The 22,289-nt window shown below is 39.9% G+C and overlaps 1 protein-coding gene across 7 annotated transcripts in view; it reads left to right on the top strand.

Moving 5' to 3' along the window:
* The window catches only part of Arhgef9 (Cdc42 guanine nucleotide exchange factor 9), a 299,679-nt gene that overhangs the window by 213,323 nt on the left and 64,067 nt on the right, over positions 1-22,289 (top strand). For 6 of the 7 annotated variants that reach the window (XM_090326294.1, XM_090326295.1, XM_090326297.1 and 3 more), the window contains one exon: positions 1,245-1,424. The exons of the other annotated variant lie outside the window; for it this stretch is intronic. In XM_090326294.1, the coding sequence (XP_090182420.1) occupies positions 1,245-1,424 (180 nt within the window). The remainder of the gene's footprint in view (positions 1-1,244; positions 1,425-22,289) is intronic. 7 annotated transcript variants of the gene reach the window in all.

Raw genomic sequence — 22,289 nt, forward strand, 5'->3', positions numbered from 1 at the left:
TATTGATTTAAGCCATGTACTTTCATGTTCCTCTAAGTTTGGGCTGTATGTGCTTACTGAGCTCAACAATACCTAGTTGGTTCTTCCTTTGGCATGAAAGGTGAAACTTTTTTGTAGTGATTTGTTTTATTGAAGCTAGTGACCCTACATTCTCTTTTTTCCTCTGTGACCAGCAATTCTTTCTCCATAGAGGCTATAACAAAGAGACATTGTCTTTCCTTTGCAAGAAAGCAGGTTCAACATACAAATGATTCTCCTCAGAAACAAGGGCATCAATGACTAAAAGTGGCTGAATCTCCTTCAGGGTCTTAAGATTAGGAACTATCTTCTTGTTGTTGGTTTTTTGCACTATTATGAGTGTAATTCTGCAGGTTCAGTACAAACAAACACATCTGTGTGTGTGTGTGTGTGTGTGTGTGTGTGTGTGTGTGTTCATGTGGTTGTAGAAGTTGGCCAACTGTTGTGTGGACCCAGATCTGCTGTCCATGAAGTCTAGTAGCCCAAGTTAAGAACCTTACTTAACTCACCTCTCAATTTCGTTGTTGCTCAGTTTTACATCCAGCAAATGGAGAGAAGTCAACCCAGGGCTCCCTTTGCATTTCATAAAGTGATTATAAAATTCACTGGGGAATTCTGTGCCAATGTTGAGTTTCGTGGGGACACAGAAAGCCATATTCTTTCATACCCATGACCTCTCTGGATGGCATCATGTGTGGGTGAGGGCAGGAGGCTGCAGGACTGGGGTCCATTGTGTGTGAAGAATGTCATTGCCTGTTACACCAGGGAAGGGGTGCAGTGAGGTTAAAGAATATACCACCAGCTCTCAATTGGTCAGTTCTAAGAAAGAGGAGGAAAGCGGGACAGAGTAATGGAAAGCAATTATGTTTGAGCCTCATTTTAGCCATTGAGTTCAGGCCTAGAACTGCCTTAAAGCTCTGAAGAGAGAAGAACTGGAAATGTCTTTCTTCTCTGGAGGAAGAGTTCTTAAGTAGAGAGAAAAGCATGATGCCTGTATAGTATCTATTCCCATTCTGGATCATTTCAAGTACTGACAAATGGAGAGTTGAGAGCATTGTTTGTCCTGTGGTCCAACAGAGCTTGCAGTTTAGTGTCATTACCCTCAACCCCACCCCTCACCACTAGAGTATGTAAGCTTTACGATACATAGTAGAGTTCTCTAGGTGGGAGAAGGGGCAAGCAAGATAGTTGTGTGGACTGAACACATTCTTATTTTGTCTCCTAAGCTGATCACTGGAGATTCCATCGTTAGTGCTGAGGCAGTATGGGATCACGTCACCATGGCCAACCGGGAGTTGGCATTTAAGGCTGGCGACGTCATCAAAGTCTTGGATGCTTCCAACAAGGATTGGTGGTGGGGCCAGATCGACGATGAGGAGGGATGGTTTCCTGCCAGCTTTGTGAGGGTGAGTGCAGCCTTCACTCTCCTCTCCTTTCTCCTTGGATGCCTACCCCAGGCTTCCCTTTAACCTTTATTCTGCTCATCCTCTCCTGGTGGATTTCTCACATTTTCCTTTTTTTTTTCACTTTTCCTACCCTTCCCCTATACATCACCCTTTCTTTCCCTTTATTTTCTTCCTTTCCTTTTCCCTTTTCCTTTCTGTTTCCTGCATTGGAACGGGCTTTTTAATCTTTGCTTGCTTGTTTGTTTGTCTATTGCCCGTAATGGAACCTGAACTCAGGGCCTCAGCTCTCACTTGGCTTTTTTTTTTAACTCACAGTTCGTTCTTTAACACTTGACCCACATCTCCAACTCCATATTTTGTATGGTTAATCGGAGATGAGTCTCACAGACTTTCCTACCTGAACTGGATTTGAATCTTGATGCTCAGATTTCAGGACCTGCATTCCTAGGATTATTGGGATGAGCCACCAGAACCAGGCATCTTTCTAATTTTTCAATATTTTTGTCTATTTTAATCACCTCCCCTATTTCCTATTTATTTTCTAAATCCCTGACCTTGTTTGGACTTCTGTTTCCCCTCTGGATTCAACCTATATGGTTTTGAAGACCATTTTGACTCTATATTGTAGGAATTTTTTGCCTTTATTGTCCTTTTCTCTATACCATTTCTTTTCCTCCTTTTTTTTCTTGTCGATCCTTCCCATGTCCTTTGTTTCTCTTCTCATATATTCCCTTCCTTTTCTTTCTTTCTGCTACCTTTCCTTGTTTCTTTCATTTAGTGAAGTGTTATTATCCTTGTATGTTATCATAGCATTGTCCTTCACTGTTAATATAAGAGTGATTCCCTGACCTCTAGGGGCTAGAGCTTACTGATTAAAGATCTTACTTCGTGCAAGAGGTTCTTCGGGAGGGGGGTTGTTGTAGTGCCTACTCTGAGTCACCAATTACCAGAGTGCTATTAGAAAATAACATTGGCTAGGTATTTCAGCTCTTTGCTTTTCTTGAGATTATGAGCTGGAATTTGTTCCTAGAATATTGTACTGTATCATCTGTGAAATGGTGTAAGCAGGTTTAGGGATTTTTTTTTATTTTTTGTTATAGCTATAAGTTGTCACAGTGAATGAGAGAAAATGTGGAAATTATTTCATGGCAAGGCAAATAGCAAAGGTATATAAGGGTATTGTATAAAAACCCTCACTAGAGACTACTGCCTTTTGTTAGTTTCTTCTATATGGTAAAGTAATCTTCTACACATCAAACAAAAGGTTAGAGAGCCTTAAGCTAGCTCTTGGAGATTGAAGTCCCTCCAGGTTATTTTATAGCAATGTGATATGAAAACAGGAGACAGGCATCTTTAGTTAGACAATCTGTGATACAACTTTACTCCTACCTCTGTGGCTTTTGGAAAAAGAAAAAAAACTATTATAGGCTTTGTTTTCCACATCTGAAAAATTGAGACAGCAGACTTTTTACAGGGATTTAATGAAATAACATTTTAGTAAGATATATAGCATAGCACTTAAATCATATGAGGTTCCTGACATATATTGTATATGATCATTTGTTTTTTCATTATCACAATCACATTACTCACGAGCTCTATGAAATTCTGTAGATTAAGGCTGGCTCTAGGCACTGAAAGACACCTTCCTTAGTTGTCTGACAACCTACAAAGCACTTTTATCTGATGGAGATGGTTTAAGTGTGGACACTGCCCAGGGTCAGCAAAATAGAAAAAAATGACCTCTCATCCTCTTCTATCCTAATTAAATACCCAATCCTTTCTTTTATGTTTATGCAGAATCTTTCATCAGTGTCTCAAAATGCTATCTGTGTCCCAACTCATCTTTGCTGGTTGATGAATCAATCCCAGGGGTTGTCAGAAAGAGCACATCAATAACCATGAGCCTTCAGGACTCCTGTGATGCCCTGTAACAGAAGAGCTTATTGCTCTTGTGCTGACAGAACTCCCTCTCTCTAAAAGAAGGATTAAACTATACTCAAATCCAAGTGCATTTTGCACACAAGGGAAATGTCACTTTTATAATAAACAGTAAACCAAGGGATGAGGTGATATGATTAAGGAAGCCAAGATGGTTCCAGGAGGCAAATGGCAGAATAAGCCTTCAGAATATCAAAGAACAAACATTGGCGGTCCTAAATCCAAGGCCAGGAAAAGTGTGGCGCTAGATGGACATGGCCTACCCCTGTATCTAGACACATCCCAGTAGCTACTTGGTATAGAATCACAGAGAAATATACCACTGAGACTGAGAATCCAGGCTAGTTCAATAAGAATCCTGAGAATACTCTTTTTCTCTGTATCTGTTTCTATTTCTGTCTCTGTCCCTCTGTCCCTCTGTCTCTTCCAGTGTGTGTGTGTGTGTGTGTGTGTGTGTGTGTGTGTGTGTGTGGCTTTAATCAAGGCTGGTACTCGACCAGTTGAGCCACACTTCCACTTCCAGCTTTCTCCTGGCTAATTGGAGGTGTGCTCAGGGATTTTTCTGCCCAGGCTTGCTTCAAACTGCAGTTCTCAGATCTCAGCCTCCCGAGTAGGTAAGGTTATTGGCATGACCCACCCGTGCCCAGCTCAGAAATTTTTTTTTATTAATTCACTTTATTGTTATTATAGATGTGGTATACAGAAGGATTACAATTACATGAGTCAGGTAATGAGTACATTTCCTTTTATGCAGTGTCTTCCGTTCCCTCATTCTCTCCCAGTCCCTCCCTCTCATCCCCACCCACAAGTTGTATAGTTTACTTTCCCCAATATCCAGTGAGCTCCACTGCTGCACTTTTTCCATTCTTTTTAGAAATTTTATTTGTTTTTGCTAGTCCTAGGGCTTGAACTTCAGGCCTGAGCACTGTACTTGAGCACTTTTACTCAATGCTAGTTCTCTGCCACTTGAGCTACAGCACTATTTCCATCTTTTTCTGTGTATGTGGTGTCAAAGAATCGAATCCAGGGCTTCATGCATGCTAGGCAAGCATTCCACCATTAGGCCACCTTCCAGCCTTAGAAATTTGATTTTTTTAAGTGCAAAATGATGTAACTTTGCAGCCAGGAAGAAATGGTCATTGTAATTCTAGTGGACACTAGAATCTGTACTGAAAGCCATAATGTAAATTATTTTTTTCTAATAATGACATTTAAAAAGGATGGTACAAGTGAAATTAATTTTCGTTATATTTTGCTTAAGATAGTATACACAAAATATTGTATAATAAGTATTACTATAAACTATTAATGATATATTTACTAAATTTTGAGAATCTGATGTATATTGAAGACTTCGAACAAACACATGTAAGTTCACACTAGCAACATTATAAAATGCTTAGTAGGTACATGTGACTAGTTGATCAACAACACAGGTTCAAGTCTAGAGTGAATACTATGATCCTAGACCTGGAGCAGTAGTTCAAAGATCCATTGTTTTTCTACTATACCAGTGTTTATTCCTTGAATATTATAATGCTTTCCTTTGTTCCCTCAGATTGTACCAGAATGAACTTTTTTTTCCATTGTGAACCTTTATGCTTGTTTTATGCACAGTCAAATGGTCTTTACATTAATAATAGTATATAACATGCCTGTGGTGGTGTCACCAGAAAAAGAGATAACATTAAGCTATTGTATGTATTAATATGAATGTTGGATTTAAGGATGAATTTCAGTTCTTAAGAGTAGGTATTTATGTCTAGGTTTACATTTCTTTTTGTGATTGTAACATCCAAGGGATTTCATTCTGGAGGTTATGGAGTTTCTTAGTGACCCTCAGAAAAAAAATTACTGTTTCCATTCTTCTACATTGCTTTTTGGTTGAGGGTAAATGGTATTGTGAAAACCAGCGCTTTCAAGCTTAGGAGTAACAGACTTGAATTTTAGTCAAGCGAGTATCAATTGTTTGTTATATTAACTTGGCGTTTTATTTTCTCCTTCATCTCTGTAGCACTAATTAAAATCCAATCAAGCTCTGACATGTCTAGGTAGGACACAGAAATGGGTCAGGTCACTATACACCTTTTCTTTTTCTTTCTTAGTTTTTGGTTGTACTGGGGTTTGAACTCAGGGCTTGAACTTGCTGATCAAGTTGAACCTCTAGCTCTTAGAGTAACTCTTCATTAGCACTTATAAAGTTGATGGGTAAGTGGATGACTCCCTAGGATGCTGTATTTTCACATTGTAGAATACTTTTACTTAGCCATCCTGAGCTCATATTGTACATGTCTTAAGAACATTATATATCATTATATGTTAGTATCTAACATATAATTATAGTAACAAGAAAAAGCCAGTCCTCACACCAAATAGACACTTTTGTAGATCAGCAGGCTAAACTGACAATTGGAATAACTAGGTGTTTTTATTCCCTACTGGTAGCCTTATTTGTGTATGAACATTCAAGTTTTTGGATGGTTAATTAATGGTGCTTAGTAAAGTTTTCTCCAAGCTAGACCCATCAATTATTAACTACATTGAAAACAAGATTTTAAGAATCCTAGATTCTTGCTTAAGTTCTACCATTAGATATGCAAATTGGGGAGCTTCCTGTGAATCTTTAAAGCTCAGTTTGGGTAAATGCTTTATAAACAAGAAGTTGCCATATATGTTTATCTTCTAGCCAATCATATGTACATGTCCTGTGGAGTAGGTGTTTGTGTTTTTTGTTTGTTTTCAGGTTCTTTTCCTTCTGTACTTGGACAGTGACTTTGTAAGAGCAATGCAGGAGTTGATGTACCTTCCCAGCAGTTGGTCAGGTTGAATGAAGCAGAACTTAGACAGCATAGCTAGTTGTTGACACCTTTACCTGCTTTCTTGGTCTCAGTTTCTTTCATGGGAGCTGAGAGCAATCAGCTGGGAGGTGATTGTGTTTCTAAGTAGCAAATCCTATCCCTGTGGTAAGCTTCCTTTCCCTGCTGGGCCCCAACTATAAGTCATTCAGGTTGTTTTCCTTTTCCACTGTGTACAAAAGGAACCTTTGTTCTGACTTTGGGCCATGTCCTAGGGAGAGATTGTTGCCTACTTGAGGGCAATTTATGTATGAGATACATGACATACTGTTACTAATGAGAGTTGAAGCCTGTGTAACAAAGGTGTATGTTACAAAGTAAACAGCTACCCAGATGTCATGAGGAATTGGCTAGATGAAAGGATGGCCTAAGTAGAATTTTACTTTTCATTTCTTGCCATTGAATAGACCAGATTTCACAAAAATCCAGCCTTTCTAGTTCACTACTAAGAGTAACACTTGGGTCTATTTTATACAACATCTCTTTTTATAATCAAAATGACTCTTGAGCCAAGTGTTGGTGATTCACACCTGAAATCCTAGCTCTTCAGAAAGCTGAGATCTGAGGATCGCAAACCAAAAAGCTAGAAGTGAAGCTATGGTTCAAGTGGTAGAGTACCAACCTTGAAAGAGAAAGCTAAGGGACAATGCCCCGTACCAGTGATGCATACACACACACACACACACACACACACACACACACTCACACACTCTACAATAAAAAGAGCCTTGGCAAGGTATTTTTTTCACCTTCAGAGGCAGGGAAATGTACAAACTGAAATCATTTGGTACATGACAGGACAGACAAATATGCTTCTTGTTGGCTGCCTATGGCCTTTTTGCCTGTATTAGTAATTTCGCATGTCCTAAAAATGATAACCCTTGGTAGAGAAAAGGTTCCCCAGCCCAGAGTCATATATGAAACAGCAAACACTCAGTAGATTGAGCTGAAAAGACACTTCTTGCCATAGGTGCCCATCTTACATGCTTATAAGGTCCAGATAGTTAACTTATTTAATGAAGCAGGCTGAATAAAAGGTATGGTAATGAAGGGACCTATATCCAATTAGGAAATCCATGTTCCATCTAATGGGAGCAAAATTGATTTGTATACTTCCTATTGGCATGGTTCTCTATAGGGCGTGGGAATCCCAGTAGAGCAAGATACTCCATTTCTCAAGAAAAGCCAAGAATTTAAAATGTCATAGCTGGGCGGGGTGGCTCATGCCTGTAATCCTAGCTACTCAGAGGCTGAGATCTGAGGATCCCAGTTCAAAGTCAGCCCAGGCAGTAAAGTCCATGAGACTCTTATTTCCAATTGACCACCAAAAAAACAGAAGTGGATCTGTGGCTCAAAGGGTAGGGTGGTAACCTTGAGCTAAAGCGCTCAGGGACAATGCTCAGGCCCAGAGTTCAAGCCCCATGACCAACAAAAATTAATGTCATATAATCCAGATATGGTGGCTGCATACCTATAATCCCAACAATTGAAGACTGAGGTAGGAGGATCATTAAGGTATACATTAAGTCATTATATATAAATATATATATATATATTATAGATAGAGAGAGAGAGGTATATAATAAGACCCTGTATATTCTGTCGATCAGGAATTCACATTTTCACACAAAACATATCTATATGGTAAGCTATCTCCTAAAATCCAGGTTGCAACCACTGGTCAACCTGGATCCTTTATTGTATAAGTCCTGGTGAAACATAGGCACATCGAATGGAAATGAGTCGCATCCTTATGTAAGACATTAGCAACAAAGTCAGAATTTGAAACCAAGTTTCCATCCAAGCACTGGTGGCTCACACCTGTAATTCTAGCTGTTACCAATGAAGGTCTTTCACCTTGGATTACAGACATTTTTCTCCTCTAAATTAAAATTCAAAATGTCATGGTTAGCACTTATTTACATTCACATGATCCATCTTAATGACTTCTCACTGTGCACAGGCTTTGGATTACATTATCCAGCACATCATTTGGTTAATTAGAGGTGATTTTGTTTTAAATGTGGAGCCCTGTCCACCTCTGAGAAAATATAAAATCTGTTTCTTGACCCAGATAATTCTTCCAAGTTCAGGTAGCAAATGTCTGACACTCAGAGTGGGTTGAACTGCTCAGTTGAAGTTGTCATTCCTTAGGGAACCTAATTTTCCTTCTCATTTCTTGACTAGATTCAGGACTAAAAATCAGTAGGATTTAAAACAATATTTAAAACAATTTTACCTTAGAGGAGCCAAGGCTGTGAGCAGATGATGCTAAGAGAGCAAAAGAGGCATATGAATGAGGAACTACAGTTAGAGGGTTTTTTTGATCACCTTTAGAGTCCCTTCTCTAATTAGAAATGTGCCTTGTGGACATGACAAAGATCAGTTTGTTGGCAAGGGGCATTCTCTGTGGAGAAGTGGGGAATGTTGGAGCTCCTGAGGATAAGAGATGAAACATGGCAGGTTATCAAATAGAAAAAGCACAGTGAAGGCCAGTGGAGGTCATTGGATTGGGGAGTTGAAGACCTGAGTTAACTGACTCTGCTGCCAATTCCCTGGACAATCTTTCCTCTTGTGGGCCCCAGTGACTTCACTGACAATTTGAAAACTTAAAACAGGTAGTTTTTTGCTGTTGTTTTGCTTTGTTTTATCTTTCCTCATTAAAACTTACTTTACTTTTCTATTAGCGTACATCGGTTATATAAATAGGGGTTTCAGGAGCATGGCCTCGTGGTAGAGTGCTCACCTAGCAGACATGAAACCCTGAGTTCGATTCACTCATACCATATACATAGAAAAAGCTGGAAGTGGTGCTTTAGCTCAAGTGGTAGAGCTCTGGCCTTGAGAAAGCCCAAGAACAGACCCCAAGTCCAAGCCCCAGGACTGGCAAAAAACAAAAACAATAAAATATTTTTTTTAAAAAAAAGGAGTTTCTCTATCATGTTTTCAAAGTTGTGTACAATGTATCCTGATCAAACAATAGGGTCCATTTTTCTATTTTCATATATACAAATAAACTACCATTAATCCTTTCCATTAGCCCTCCACCTTCATGCTGTTACTCATCCCCCACAATCCCAAGAAAGCCCGCTTTATTTTGTACTAGGTAATTTCTAAAGGGCTTATAAGTCTTCACCAGTCTGAGGCTCTTCCATGAGTCTAGCAATAAGATCACCTGTGTTTTTCATCTTGGAACAATACATCAAACTGGGTTGACAGATCTATCCTCTGCAGAAGGAAGGGTTTGGCTTGGCAGTACAAGGAAATGGAAGAAGGTACCATTGACAGTTGAACATATTGTAAACCACCTGTTGACAGGTGGCATCCCATCCACAGGTGAAGAGTTTATTTCTGTGAGTTATCTGTCAGTGGAAGGCAAAACGCTGAGAAGAAAAAGATATAAAGTAGTATTAAAGTACCAATTCAAGGCTGGTGTGATGGTGGCTCACACTTTTAATTCTAGCTACTCAGGAGGCTGAGATCTGAGGATTCTTGTTCAAAGCCAGCCCAGGCACTAAAGTCCATGAGACACTTATCTCCAATTAACCACTAGAAAACTGGAAGTGGCACTGTGGCTCAGGGGGTAGAGTGGTAGCCTTGAGCAGAAGAGCTCAGTGACAACACCCAGGCTCAGAGTTCAAGTCCCATGACTGACAAAAAAAATAGGGCAATTCAGCTCTGAAGCTGAATTTCTAGCCTTTCTATCCTTTAAATATCCACATTCCTTCAAGGATGAAGAATCTTTTTTTTCTATGAAGGCCCATTTGTATATTTAGAATACTATTTGCAGGCCATTCAAAATGATCAGTATAGTCATACAAGCCAAGGACACTAGCTACAGGTTTTCATCTTTCTGTGTGGCATTTTTATTTGGTTTTATTTTGTTTTGAGTCAAAATATCACTGTATAGTCCAGGCTAGCTTCCAAGTCAAAAATCCTCCTTCCTCAGCCTCCTGATGGATGAGATCACAGATTACAGTCATGTGTCACCATACCCTGCTAACCTTTCTGTTTTTATATCTTCTGGTAACCTGTAATTTTTTTGCCAGTCCTGGGGCTTGAACTCAGGGCCTGAGCACTATCCTTGAGCTTTTCTCAAGGCCAGCTCTCTACCACTTGAGCCACAGCACCACTTTTTCTATGTATGTGGTACCGAGGAATCAAACCCAGAGCATCATGCATGCTAGGCAAGCACTAGGCCAAACTCCCAGTCCCACTAAACCTATAAATAATTTTTACCCTTTGTTTCTGGAATTTTGGAACCTAACCTGTCAACTTTCAGTTCAAAATTAAATTTAAATCAAATTTTCTCCCATAATCCATTTTTCCAGCCCACCCATAACAAAATCTGTCACTGCTCAGTCCCACTTTTAGTCACCACTCCACTTCAAACATCATATTTCTGCCCCATTTCTTGATCTTTAACCACACACTTCCAATTTTGTAGGATATGATGTTCATCCTCCCACCTATGGCCCTCTCCCCCATACATCTCCTCTCCCATTATTCCCCCAACCTTCAGCAGCTGTGCTTTTATTTTGATAAGATAAAAATTATTATATCTATTTTGTTCTGTAAATGCAATAAAAAATTGATGATCCATTTGATGCTATCAGTCAGAAAGCAGTAAAAGCAAAATGATTTATTTTAAAAATAGTTAATGTCAGATTTAAGTATTTTCTAGGTTTACATTTTCTTTAGTCTAATCTAATCCACCTCAAAACTCCATTCAAAAGCATCCATTTTAGAGACTTTTTAAATGATTATTTTCGTTCTTTTTCTTTTTTTACTTATAGCTCCAACTTTGTCAAAGCTTTATCCATCTTGTTCTAAGGTAAATATAGTTTGCAGCCAAAGCTACCTGTATTTCATAAGTAGAAACCTTGAAGAAGTTTGTGTTCAGGTCCTAGCCTCTGCTCTCCTGACATGCAGAAAAGGAACAAAGTGGCAAAAATATCATGGATAGTGAAGACTGATAAGCCACTTGCCTAACACTTTCCTTTACTTAGGGCCAGCTGGCTCTCCACAGGGTCTCTGCTTTTAAAGGCTTCTTGTTCCAAGGGAATTACTTTGAATTTTAGAGGACTGTTCTGAGAGTCAAAAGGAATTGACTCTCAGTTTACAATTAATGCTTGTGTGAGTAGTATGATCTGTGCCATATTTCTTCATATCTTCCATCCTTTTTTGTTTTCCTGACTATAAATGGGGCCAGTAAATCTTGCCTTCTCTCAGGTATCCATTCCTGACATTTGACTAGCATGCTACAAATTACCTTTCCAACCATGGCCCCAATTTTCTCTCCTTAATATAAAGAGTTTGAAGAGTAACAGAATGTGACAGGGAGGCTCAATCCCTGGTTATAGAAAATGAGTGCATAGAGAGACCATCTGTAGAGATTCATGTCACTTTGAAAGAGTAGTGCCTGAACTGTGAGCTTCTTAGGGTTCATTCCTCAGTGACTTGTGTCTCTTGTCCATTCCTTATCATCGCTGGGGAACCTCAAAGTTGTAGTGAGTATGAAAGGAGCTTAAGTGTAACAACCAAGCTTTCATGAAGGATTATACTTCTTCCTCTAAATGGGAATGTCCAGGATTACTCTAGCTGCAGATAGGACAGATGGTCAGATCAATGCAGAGGGCACCTAACCAGCAAAGAACTGACTTTGGTACTGTTCAGGCAAGCTCATTATAACCTGGCACTGGCAGCACTCTTATGACTCCTTGTTGTGAACACCAGTGTCTTGATGGCAGGAGAGGAGTTTTTGTTCTCAATTACTGATGCTTCTCTCCTGATCTGAAGTAATAGGTACCCCTGCCCCATCCATACAAAATTCTGGCTTGTTGATCATATTGGCCATGTTTGCTAGTATCCAGATCTTTTCATGGTTTTACCTAAGCCAGCTTCTCACTTTGTTGATCCCTTTGAAATACATCCAAGCTATGGACTTCTAATGTACTGTTTGGCTTTAGAGAATCTCTTTGTCTCTCTCTTGTTGGTACTGGGGCTTGAACTCATGGCCTTACTCTCTTGCTTGGCTTTTCCTTCAAGGCTGGCACTCTACCATTTGAACCGTACCTCCATTTTTGGCATTTTGCTAATGGATTGGAGATAAAAAAATATCTTGGATTTGTCTGCCTAGGCTGGCTTCAAACTACATTTCTCAGGTCTCAGCTTCCTGAGTAGCTCACAGGTATGAACCACCATCACTCAGCTGCAGAATATGACACTATATTCATGCTTCTTCCTGTCAGTTCTTCTATGGGCATGATGCTGTGAAAACAAAACAAGAGCCTGCTACAAGTACATGTGATTTCCTTAAAGGCAGAAATAAGGCCTTTCTAAATTCAAATGGCTATTTTACTTTTCCCACTTTCTGCTCATAAAAGATACAGTTATATGTGGAAAAGTCTATTTGGAGTTGTTGAATCTTGGAGTTCTTTGTAAAAAGTGAAGAAAAGGGATCTAGGTTTCCTATATTTATTTATCACTTTTCATTCTACCACCTCTATTTCATTGAACTTTTCTCTTTCATGCCTGTATTACTTGGCATATCCTATCTAGTGGAAATTTTTCATCACAAATCTTCCCATCACAGTTAGAGTTATAAGAAGAAGCAATTAAGGCTCCATGGTGGACTATGATTCAAACAGGGTTATAAGTAGTTAAGATTGCAGAGCAGAGCCAGTTTCCAATTCAACCCTGTTTAAAGATGCTTGGAAACAGAATTTTTGTCTTTTGTGATGGTACATAGGTAGGTGAGTAGGTTAGAGACAAGTTTCTGATATGTAGGTGGTCTTGAACTCATGATCCTGCAATGTCACCCTCCTGAATACTGGGGTTGCAGGTGTGCAACACTGCACCTACCTCAGAATTTTCTTTTCTTTTTTGTTTCTATAATATATATCTGCTATTTTTATAATAAAGGTGATATACGGAGGGTTAAAGTTTCATAGAAAAATCAGATAATGAACATGTTTCTTTTGGGACAGAGTCACCCTTCCTTTGTGCTCCCAGTTTTCCCTGGAGATTTTTCTCTTTTTTTCCCTCCTCGTTTTCTTTCTTTTGTTTTTTTTTCCAGTCATGGGCTTGAACTCAGGGCCTGCCCATGATCTCTAAAGTTTTGAGCTCAAGATAAGTGTTCAGCCACTTCAAGCCACAGTGCCACTTTCAATTTTCTAGTGATTAATTGAAGACAAGGATTTCACAGACTTTCTGCCTGGGTGTCTTTGAAATTCGCAATCCTCAGATCTCGGCCTACTGAGTAGCATAAGTCACTGGTGCCCAGTCTGAGAATTTTCTTTTAATTGGCACATCCTCCCTGTACTGATCCTGGGACAGATAGTATGTCTTATGAACCTATTATTTATTCCCATTGATCATCAAAGAGATCCTATCAGCATTGACATGTTATCATATGTCTTACTGTTTTTAATTGGTTTATATTAGTTACCTAGGGGAGGATTTCACTGATACATCTCCACACATGTTTACAGTATATTCCAATCAATCTCACCCCCTCTATCACTCTCCCTAGGCCCTTCCCTCTAAGAAATAGCATTCCCCAAGGATTTCCGTGTTCCATTTTCATAGTTGCAAATAATTTGTTTTGACAGCCTTCAATCTTCACTATCCTCCTCCCAGGTACACCCCATTCCTACTAGTCCCCACCCACCCACAGAAATCTATTTCCCTTCCATCCCACTTATAGATCATTTGCTTTGTTGAGTTTATGATGCTCTCACATATACCTATAATTTGTTACCCAGTTATTCACTCTCTTTCTCTCTCCTCTTCCCCCTCTGTCTCTGTCTCTCTCTCTCTGTGTCTCTGTCGTGTCCCCCCTCCTCTCTTCCTAGGCTTGAACTCAGGGCCTGGGCACTGTCCCTGAGCCTCTTTATGCTCAAGGCTAGTTCTCTACCACTAGAGCCACAGCACCCCATTTGGCTTTTTCTGAGTAGTTTATTGGATATAGAGTCTCATGGAATTTCCTACCCAGGCTAGCTTTGGACCATGCTCTTCAGATCTCAGCCTTGTGAGTAGCTAGGATTACAGGAGTGAGCCACTGGTGCCCAGCGTATCTCTTCCTTATTTCCATTTTCTTGTCTCCTTTTATCTCCTGAGTAGTATCTTAGCTTGGTTCATGTTCTGTGTTTACTAAATAATTATGTATGTGGTGATTTATACTTACGTATATGCTCATGAATATGAATATATTTTATATCTATCTTCCACATATAAGCAAAAAACATATGTCTTACTATTAATGCTCCAAGATTCACTGTTTGAGACTGTTCATGAATGTTTACTTAGGAAAGGAGGTTCTTCCTGAAGCTTATCTTTGATGGGACATGATTCAACTGAATTTTGCCAAAGGCCTGAATTGGTTAATCTTACCTAAAATGGCCACTGAGCAATGGTTGCTGACTCACAGCCAGAAAAGTACAAGTCTTAGGGATGATCTTTAGAAGTCTAATGTAACCTTTATGCTGTTGATTGAACACATCTAAGATGTTTTTGTCTTGATCTTACCTCGCTACTGACAGGTCACTCTTCTTTTATTGATTGGAAGCTTCTACTCATGGGAAGCATATAAGTGGCCAGGATTACTAGATATGGAGATAATTTTTCTTGATTAGAATCAGAACCTTCTCACTTATTATCAAAGTAACTATAGGCCCTGTGGACTTTCTGTGCTTTAGTGACTTACGTATGTAAGTTGATGGTAGAGTATCTACCTCATTAATTTCAAATAAAAATTGGAATTATGAAGCTGGCAGTAGGGTATTGTATATGAAACCATTCAGTCACAATACTGCACATACTCTGAGTGAGCTTTTAATGCTAGTGGCCAAAGAAGTACCCTAATTTTCCCTTGTTCACCTTCTCTGAGCCCCTGGGAATACATTATCACTTTGTTCTGTCTTCAGAAATCTGCTATCCGAGACCAGCTTTGCCAACCCTCCTAGAACAGGGGCTGAACCTCTAAGGTTCTGGGCCTTCATCTTTAATCATCATTAGATGAGTCATTCTTTTAGTGCCAGATTTTTGCTGCTCCTATCTGTATATGGATAGGATGAAGCCATCTTGAGTACATGAGGCTCCAATTCCATCCCATTCACCCACATGTATGAGGACATGAAGTACTGGGCAAGTCCTGGGCATATTGCTACTGCCAGGCTTTTCAAGATTTTCAGGAATGGTGTTGTGAACAATGAGCCTGCTGAACATATAATTGGACAACATGCTTTCTTGGCTGTTCTGGCTTCTATGGAGAAGCATAATAAGGTTACTATGGTGGTACCTCAGCAGTTAGCCTTCATTTATAAGCAAATGAATGGTAGAATATTGTGCCATACATAGAAGGCCAGGAATGGATTGGAAAATAAAATCATTTGTAAGACCTTTGGAAAGGAAGAACTATAATAATAGACCTGTACATTTTGCCCATTGGTCCAACTCTTTAGTTGTTTTTAATAAGCTTATTAAGGTACTGAGGTAATTGTCATAGCTGCTCAGTAGGGCTTGTGCCTGATGGCAACATGTAGGGCAGACTGAAGCTCAGATATTAAATACGCATAGATTGCTCTCTTTTTTTGGCAGTGTGGGATTTAATCTCAGGATATTGTGCCTGCTAGATAAATATTCTACCACTTGAAACATATTCCCAGTCTTCTTTTGCCAGTCCTGGGCTTGAGCTCAGGGTCTGAGCACTCTCCTTGGACTTTCTCAAGGCTAGAGCTCTACCACTTGAGCCTCAGCACCACCTCCAACTTTTTTCTGTGTATGTGGTGCCAAGGAATCGAACCCAGTTCTTCCTGCATGCTACGCAAGCACTCTACCACTAGGCCAAACTCCTGGCCACTTTAGTTTATTTTTCCAATAGGGTTTTATGCTTTATTCCCAAGGCCAGCATTGGACTTATAATCCTCCCACATATTCCTCCTGTGTTTCTGGGACTATAGACATGTACCATCAATCCTACCACCATTTCCTGATCCTTTGCGATGAAATGTCACTAACTCTTTCACTCAGGCTAGCTTCAAACTACCATCCTCCCATTTCTACTTCCCAAGTAGCTGGAATTCCAGGCCTGTTTCCCCATACCAAGCTGAAGAACATTTTGTTCTCAAGGGCCCATTTAAAACTAGTATTACTTGTGGGACAAAATCAGCAGTAGCCCCATGGTTTTAGTACATTGTGATAGATCTGAGTTGTGGGCAATCCTAGACCTCACCTTCCCTATTGTGGAATGAGACAGGCCGAGGACACAAATTAGTGAAAACCCTCCAAACTGAAAAAATGAGAAATTCCAGCACATTAGATTGTAGCAACAGCAGGCAGCAGGCAACAGGCAGCAGATATAGGGTGGTAAGTCCAATATCAGCTTCCTGAGTGTGCTTCAATAAGTAAATAAAATATATCAACCAGGAATCCAGAGATACGTGGTGTACAGTAACAATGATTTTCAAATCTGTAGAATGAAGATCTGGTTATAGATTGATTTTTTCCAAGAGATGACTTCCAAATACCGACTGAGGATCTCCAGAAGTATTGTGGACTTTTCTGATCATGGAAATGAGAACTTATACAGAGAACTTAAATATGCCTAAACTTTGTGACTAGTGAAATTCTTGCCCTTTGTCAGGTCTTGCTGTTTTTCCCTCCTAGAAGATGGGTGGGTTGGACTAGATCTGTAAATTCTAAGAACATTCCTACATCATACTTTACAATCTTTTTGGGCGCCAGTCTTGGGGCTTTAACTCAGGGCCTGGGTGAGATCCCTCAGCATTTTTGCTCAAGGCTAGCACTATACCACTTGAACCACAGCTCCACTTCTGGATTTTTGGTAGTTAATTGAAGCTGAGTCTCACAGAATTTCTTGCACAGCCTGGCTTTGAACCATAATCCTCAGATCTCAGCCTCCCAAGTAGCTAGGATTACAGGTATGAGCCACTGACACCCAGATACAATATTTTTTATTGAGGTAAAATAAACAATTATTCACCCATATGAACAATATAAATATATATAATCTAGTACATTCAGTGTTGAATAGTAGTCATTTTTATCTTACAGGACTTTTATCACCCCTTAAATAGATTCTATACTCATTAGCTGTCACTGCATTATTTCTTCCTCCATGATCCTGGAGGATACAATTCAACAGGTTGAAGGCAGAAAATAATTAGGGAAAGATTAGCAAAAGGCATGTGACTTGAATATCCATAAGATAGTACCTCATCCAATACAGAAAACACCGAAGGCACAGACTAGGATATGGTTCAAATGATGGAGGGCCAGCCTAGTAAGCAGGAGGCCCTAAATTCTTAATCCCAGTACCACCAAAATTACAAAACCAAAAAGTAGCCAGATACTGGATGCCTCATACCTAGCTAGCTACTCAGCAGGCTGAGACCTGGAGGATGGTGCTTTGAAGTCAGACAAGGTAGAAAAGTGTTTGAGACTCCATCTCAAAATAGCCAGCAAAAAACCTGGGCTGGAAGCATGGCTCAAGTAGTAGAGCACCAGATAAGAGCAAGGAAGCTGAGAATATGAGTCTGAGTTCAAGTTCTAGTGATGGGTCATACTCATACACAAGACAAATATTTGAAGACATTTCTGAATCTGGAACAAGCCAACTTTGAGGTGCTTGTAGATTTCTCCAGGATTAAAGAATAAGACTGCTGTATTTACCTATGCTAATGGATGGCATAGCATAGGTGAAATCTGCTAAAGTTGTTGCTGTTCTCTACGTTGGCACCTTTTGCACATAGATCCATGAGGGCCTGGAGGAAAATGGTTCTCTCTAGCTAGGGAAGGACTTTAGAAAGCAGTTGTGTAAATGTTCTCTTAATTTCATGAAATCTCTCACACCCTACTATCTCCTCTTTCACAGTCAAATATTAAATGCACACCCCAACCACTGCTAAAGGGAGACATGTAGCCTGGGCTGGGGATGTTATTTATTTATTTATGCTCATAATAAGGCTTCCTAAGGTGAAAGCTTAAGGTGTGGCTCTGAAACTAGTACTTTTCCAGGTCATCCCACTGCTGTGCTTTTCTGTTTTTGTTTTCTTTCTTTTCTGAAGGTCTGTCAGGTAATGTAGGCTTTTTGGGAGATGAGTAACTCGGGGCAGCTTGATTTCCAGCATCATCCCTTACTGTGGTTTTCATCATGAAATCAGGCACAGCAAGACTTTGTACTTCCTTATTTAGGCAGCTTAAATAGAAGCCTTTTCTTGCTTTTAGCTCCAACAAAAAGAAAATCAAAGGAAATGTAAGAAGAATTGGACTTAATCAGGTTCTATCAAAACACCCCTTTGTGGCTACTTCACTAATAAACTCAATTCTATCAAGAACTAGGAAATATAGGCCCATGAAAACCAATGAAAGAATAAAACTTGGAGGAAGAGTCAAATTCAGTCCATCTTAGTGGCACCCACTTTTTTTGGACTGGTACAGGAAACTGTTGTCATTGGGGAAAGGTTTCCCTACATATGGACCTACTACTCTCCAGTTTGGCTTGTTGTCTTACCTTTGAGTCATGTCATGGGGTAAAAGGCATGAATATCCCCAGTTCAAGCTAGCAAATCTCCCTCTGGTCTGAGGGGGTATAATATTATACAAAGTCTGTGAAGGACATGACATTGGGCTTTTTGTTTTTGTCCCTTCTTTGGTGTCTTTTTTCTGGTACTAGGATCTTGAACTCAGGGCCAGAGCACAGTCTCTTTTCACTCAAACATGGTGGTATACCACTTGAGCCACAGTGCCACTTCCGTTTTTAGGGTGGTCAATTGGAGTTGAGTATAACAGACTTTTCATGCTATGTGTTGCCTTTGAACCACGGTCCTCAGATCTCAACCTCTTGAGTAGCTAGGATTACAGGCGTGAGCCACAGGCACCCAGGTTGCCAGACATTTTTAATGTGAGAGATTTGGTGACATTGCAACAGTGATTACAAATGTATTTTCTAAAACATTTTCCTGACTAGAGATCTCAAATGGATTTTTCTCAGATATTGCCTCATAATTCTAGAACAGCTGGCATCAATTTAAAGGATTATAACAAGAATAGCTAATACTTGACTCAGTGTCAGGAATATTTTATCTGTATTACCTAAGAGTTTTAATATATTACTTTATTTGATCTTCACAACCTATGAAGTAGATTGCTATTATTCTGTTTTACAGATGGGAAAAACAAAGATGAGAGAAGTTAATTTAATAAGGCATTAGTAGAGCCAAGATTTATAGTCAGGCTCTCAAATCTATATCATTACCTCTGTCATAGTCTTATCTAAAATTTTGGTCTTCTTCTAGTTCTGATTGACAGTTCTTCACTGTGAGGCATCTTCATCTCTGTCCTTGACTTTCTCACCTGGGAAATGGGGCTAATAAGGTTTATTTTGCCTGCAGTATTATTTTTGTGACCACAGAATCTAAGCTAGGCCAGGCACTAATGTCTATTCATAGTCTTTCGAGCCATTGATTGTAGGCCTGTTGTAAGGCATCATATTGGTGAGAGCAGGTAGAGTCTGTTCACTTTATGTTAGACGTTAATGAGATGAATAGAGGGACCGAGATACTTGAGATACTCGGTATAACTGTCAAAGGCCCTCTTCCAGTGACTTGCTTCCTCTCCCTAGGTTCTACTACACAAATCCCCCCCACACATGCTGTCTAAATAGTACCACCTGCAGAGGGTCAGACATTCAACCCATGAGCCTGAGGAAAACGTTTTGTATTGGAATCCTGACACCTGCCTGGCAGGATTGCTTAAAAGCCCAGGAAAGAGCATTTGGGGAATGTTAATTGTTCTTGAAGTAGGTTCTGCTGAAAGCTAGAGACAAAAGATGAATGGTAGAAAAGACTAGGAAATGTCTTCTTGGGAAGAGACTACTGTTCATACATTAGAGGCTATAGGAATGTGGTGGTAGGAATAGACAAAATGTGTTGGAATAAATAAAGTATGAGGCCTGGCTGAAATCATGAGTATGTCTTGGAGTACAGTGGAACTTAGTGGGCCAGGCTTAGTTTGATTTGTCGATGGAGAGCCATGAACTACAGGACATTTACACATATCTTTCCTTTTTAAAAATTATTTATTTTTGTTGAAGTGCAGTTTGAACAACATGTTTGCAGACCTTGTGTTTTCTAGGCAAGCACTCTACCACTTGAGCCACCTTCCAGTCATTTCTGGTTTCAATTTATTTTTCAGATAGGGTCTCATACTTTTGCCTGTGACAGGCCTAAGAATTCACTCTCCTTACCTCTGCTTCCCACATAACTGGACCACAGCAGCATGCCTGGCTTGTTTCTGAGACATAATCTCCCCCTCTCCACCCCAGCCAGGCTGGCATCAAATCATGACTCTTCCATATCTGCTCCCGAATAGCAGGGAATGAGCCACTGTGCCCAGCCTTACCTTTCCTTTCCCTCTCCTCCCTCCCCCTCATCCTCTCTCTTTTGCCAGTTGTATAACCAAAATCTTCCTTGTTCTGGTTGAAGCTCATTATTTCTCATTATGTCCATGCTGGAAAGGAAGAACAATTTGTTAGCAGCATTCTTATGATGATCTTTTGTGTAATTAGTGACAGTTATTAAATCTTTTTCCCTTGAGGGGTTTGTGGAGTGGTTTCTGTGCTTGACTGTGTATACCATGATGATTGGTTTTGTGCCAGGTAAAAAATGCTAAGTGCTTCTTGGCATACATGCTCATGAATCTCTACATATGCCTGATCCTCTTAGAAACTACATTCTGAGCAGTGAAATAGAAAATAGGTCTCTGTGTGTGGATATGTGTGTGGTGTGTGTGTGTGTGTGTGTGTGTGTGTGTGTGTGTGTGTTATGAGACAGAGGCAGACAGAGAGAGAGAGAGAGAGAGAGAGAGAGAGAGAGAGAGAGAGAGAGAGAGAGAGAGAGAGAGAGAGCGCAGTATCTTCTACCAGCCCATTTCCTTTCAGTTTTCCACTTCCACATGTGCATCCCCACATTTGGGCTGGTGAGTCACCAGTGGCAGAGAAAGGCATTTTGGTGACCTTTCTTACAGGAGAATTTGTGTTCCCTCTAATCCCACTACCTTATCTGTGGGTTTTTTTGTCCTTCTTCAACATTTACCAAAAATTTTTAGCTAATGCCTTCATCTACACAGAGGCAAAACAGAACGTGCTGCTTATGATTAGAATTATGGGAAAGGAAGGTCTACATTGGGAAGCAGGGATCTCCTTGGTACTGATTATGTTCAAGCTGTTAGGCTGGCAATTGCTAGTGGAGGATGTTTTCACGGAAATATATGCATTGATTGGGGGACAGAGGTTGGATTGAACTAGACATCCTTCCATTTCCTTGTCCAATTCTTGTTCTCCAGTTCTGAGATTCTATAATTTAATGTGACTGGCAATAGCCCTGCACTTTATCAGGATGTTTTACTATTTACTTTATTCTGGCTGGCTAGATCTGGCCTATAAAAATACTAAGGTGAGATTTAGACAGTATTTCCAGCACAGTCCCTTCTCTGAAACATTACACTACTAGATCCAGGAGTAAATTAACTTTCTACGATTCTGCTCAAACCTTTATTGAACTCATCAGGGAACTAACTTCGTTAGCCTTTCATCACAGAGATGAAACACCTGAGGGAAATCATTTAAAAGGAGGAAAGGTTTATTTTAGCTCATAGTTGCAGAGGTTTCAGTTCATAACTGGCTCTCACCATTGCCTTTAGGACTGTGGTGAGGCAGAACATTATGGTGTTAGAAATATGGGGCAGAAAAGACTTGCTTACCTTATGGTGGCCAGGAAGGAAAAAGAATGAGATCAAGAGGGGAAGAAGTAAAAGAAGATATATCCCAAAGAAATATACCATGAACCTACTCCGTCAGCCAGCTCCTACCTCTGAGGTCAGACCCTTTGTGATCCAATTACTTCCCAGACATTCCATCTTGGAGCATTGCTATACTGGAGACAAAGCCTTTAGAAATACTTGAATCTTGGGAAGGAATTTTTTACTTGAGAATCAAACTATAACACTCTGCATCCATGTTATATCACCTCTTCTTTAGAACTAAGCC

This window comes from Megascapheus bottae, chromosome X (assembly GCF_031878675.1).
Source record: "Megascapheus bottae isolate mThoBot1 chromosome X, mThoBot2.hap1, whole genome shotgun sequence".
NCBI classification, from domain to species: domain Eukaryota; kingdom Metazoa; phylum Chordata; class Mammalia; order Rodentia; family Geomyidae; genus Megascapheus; species Megascapheus bottae.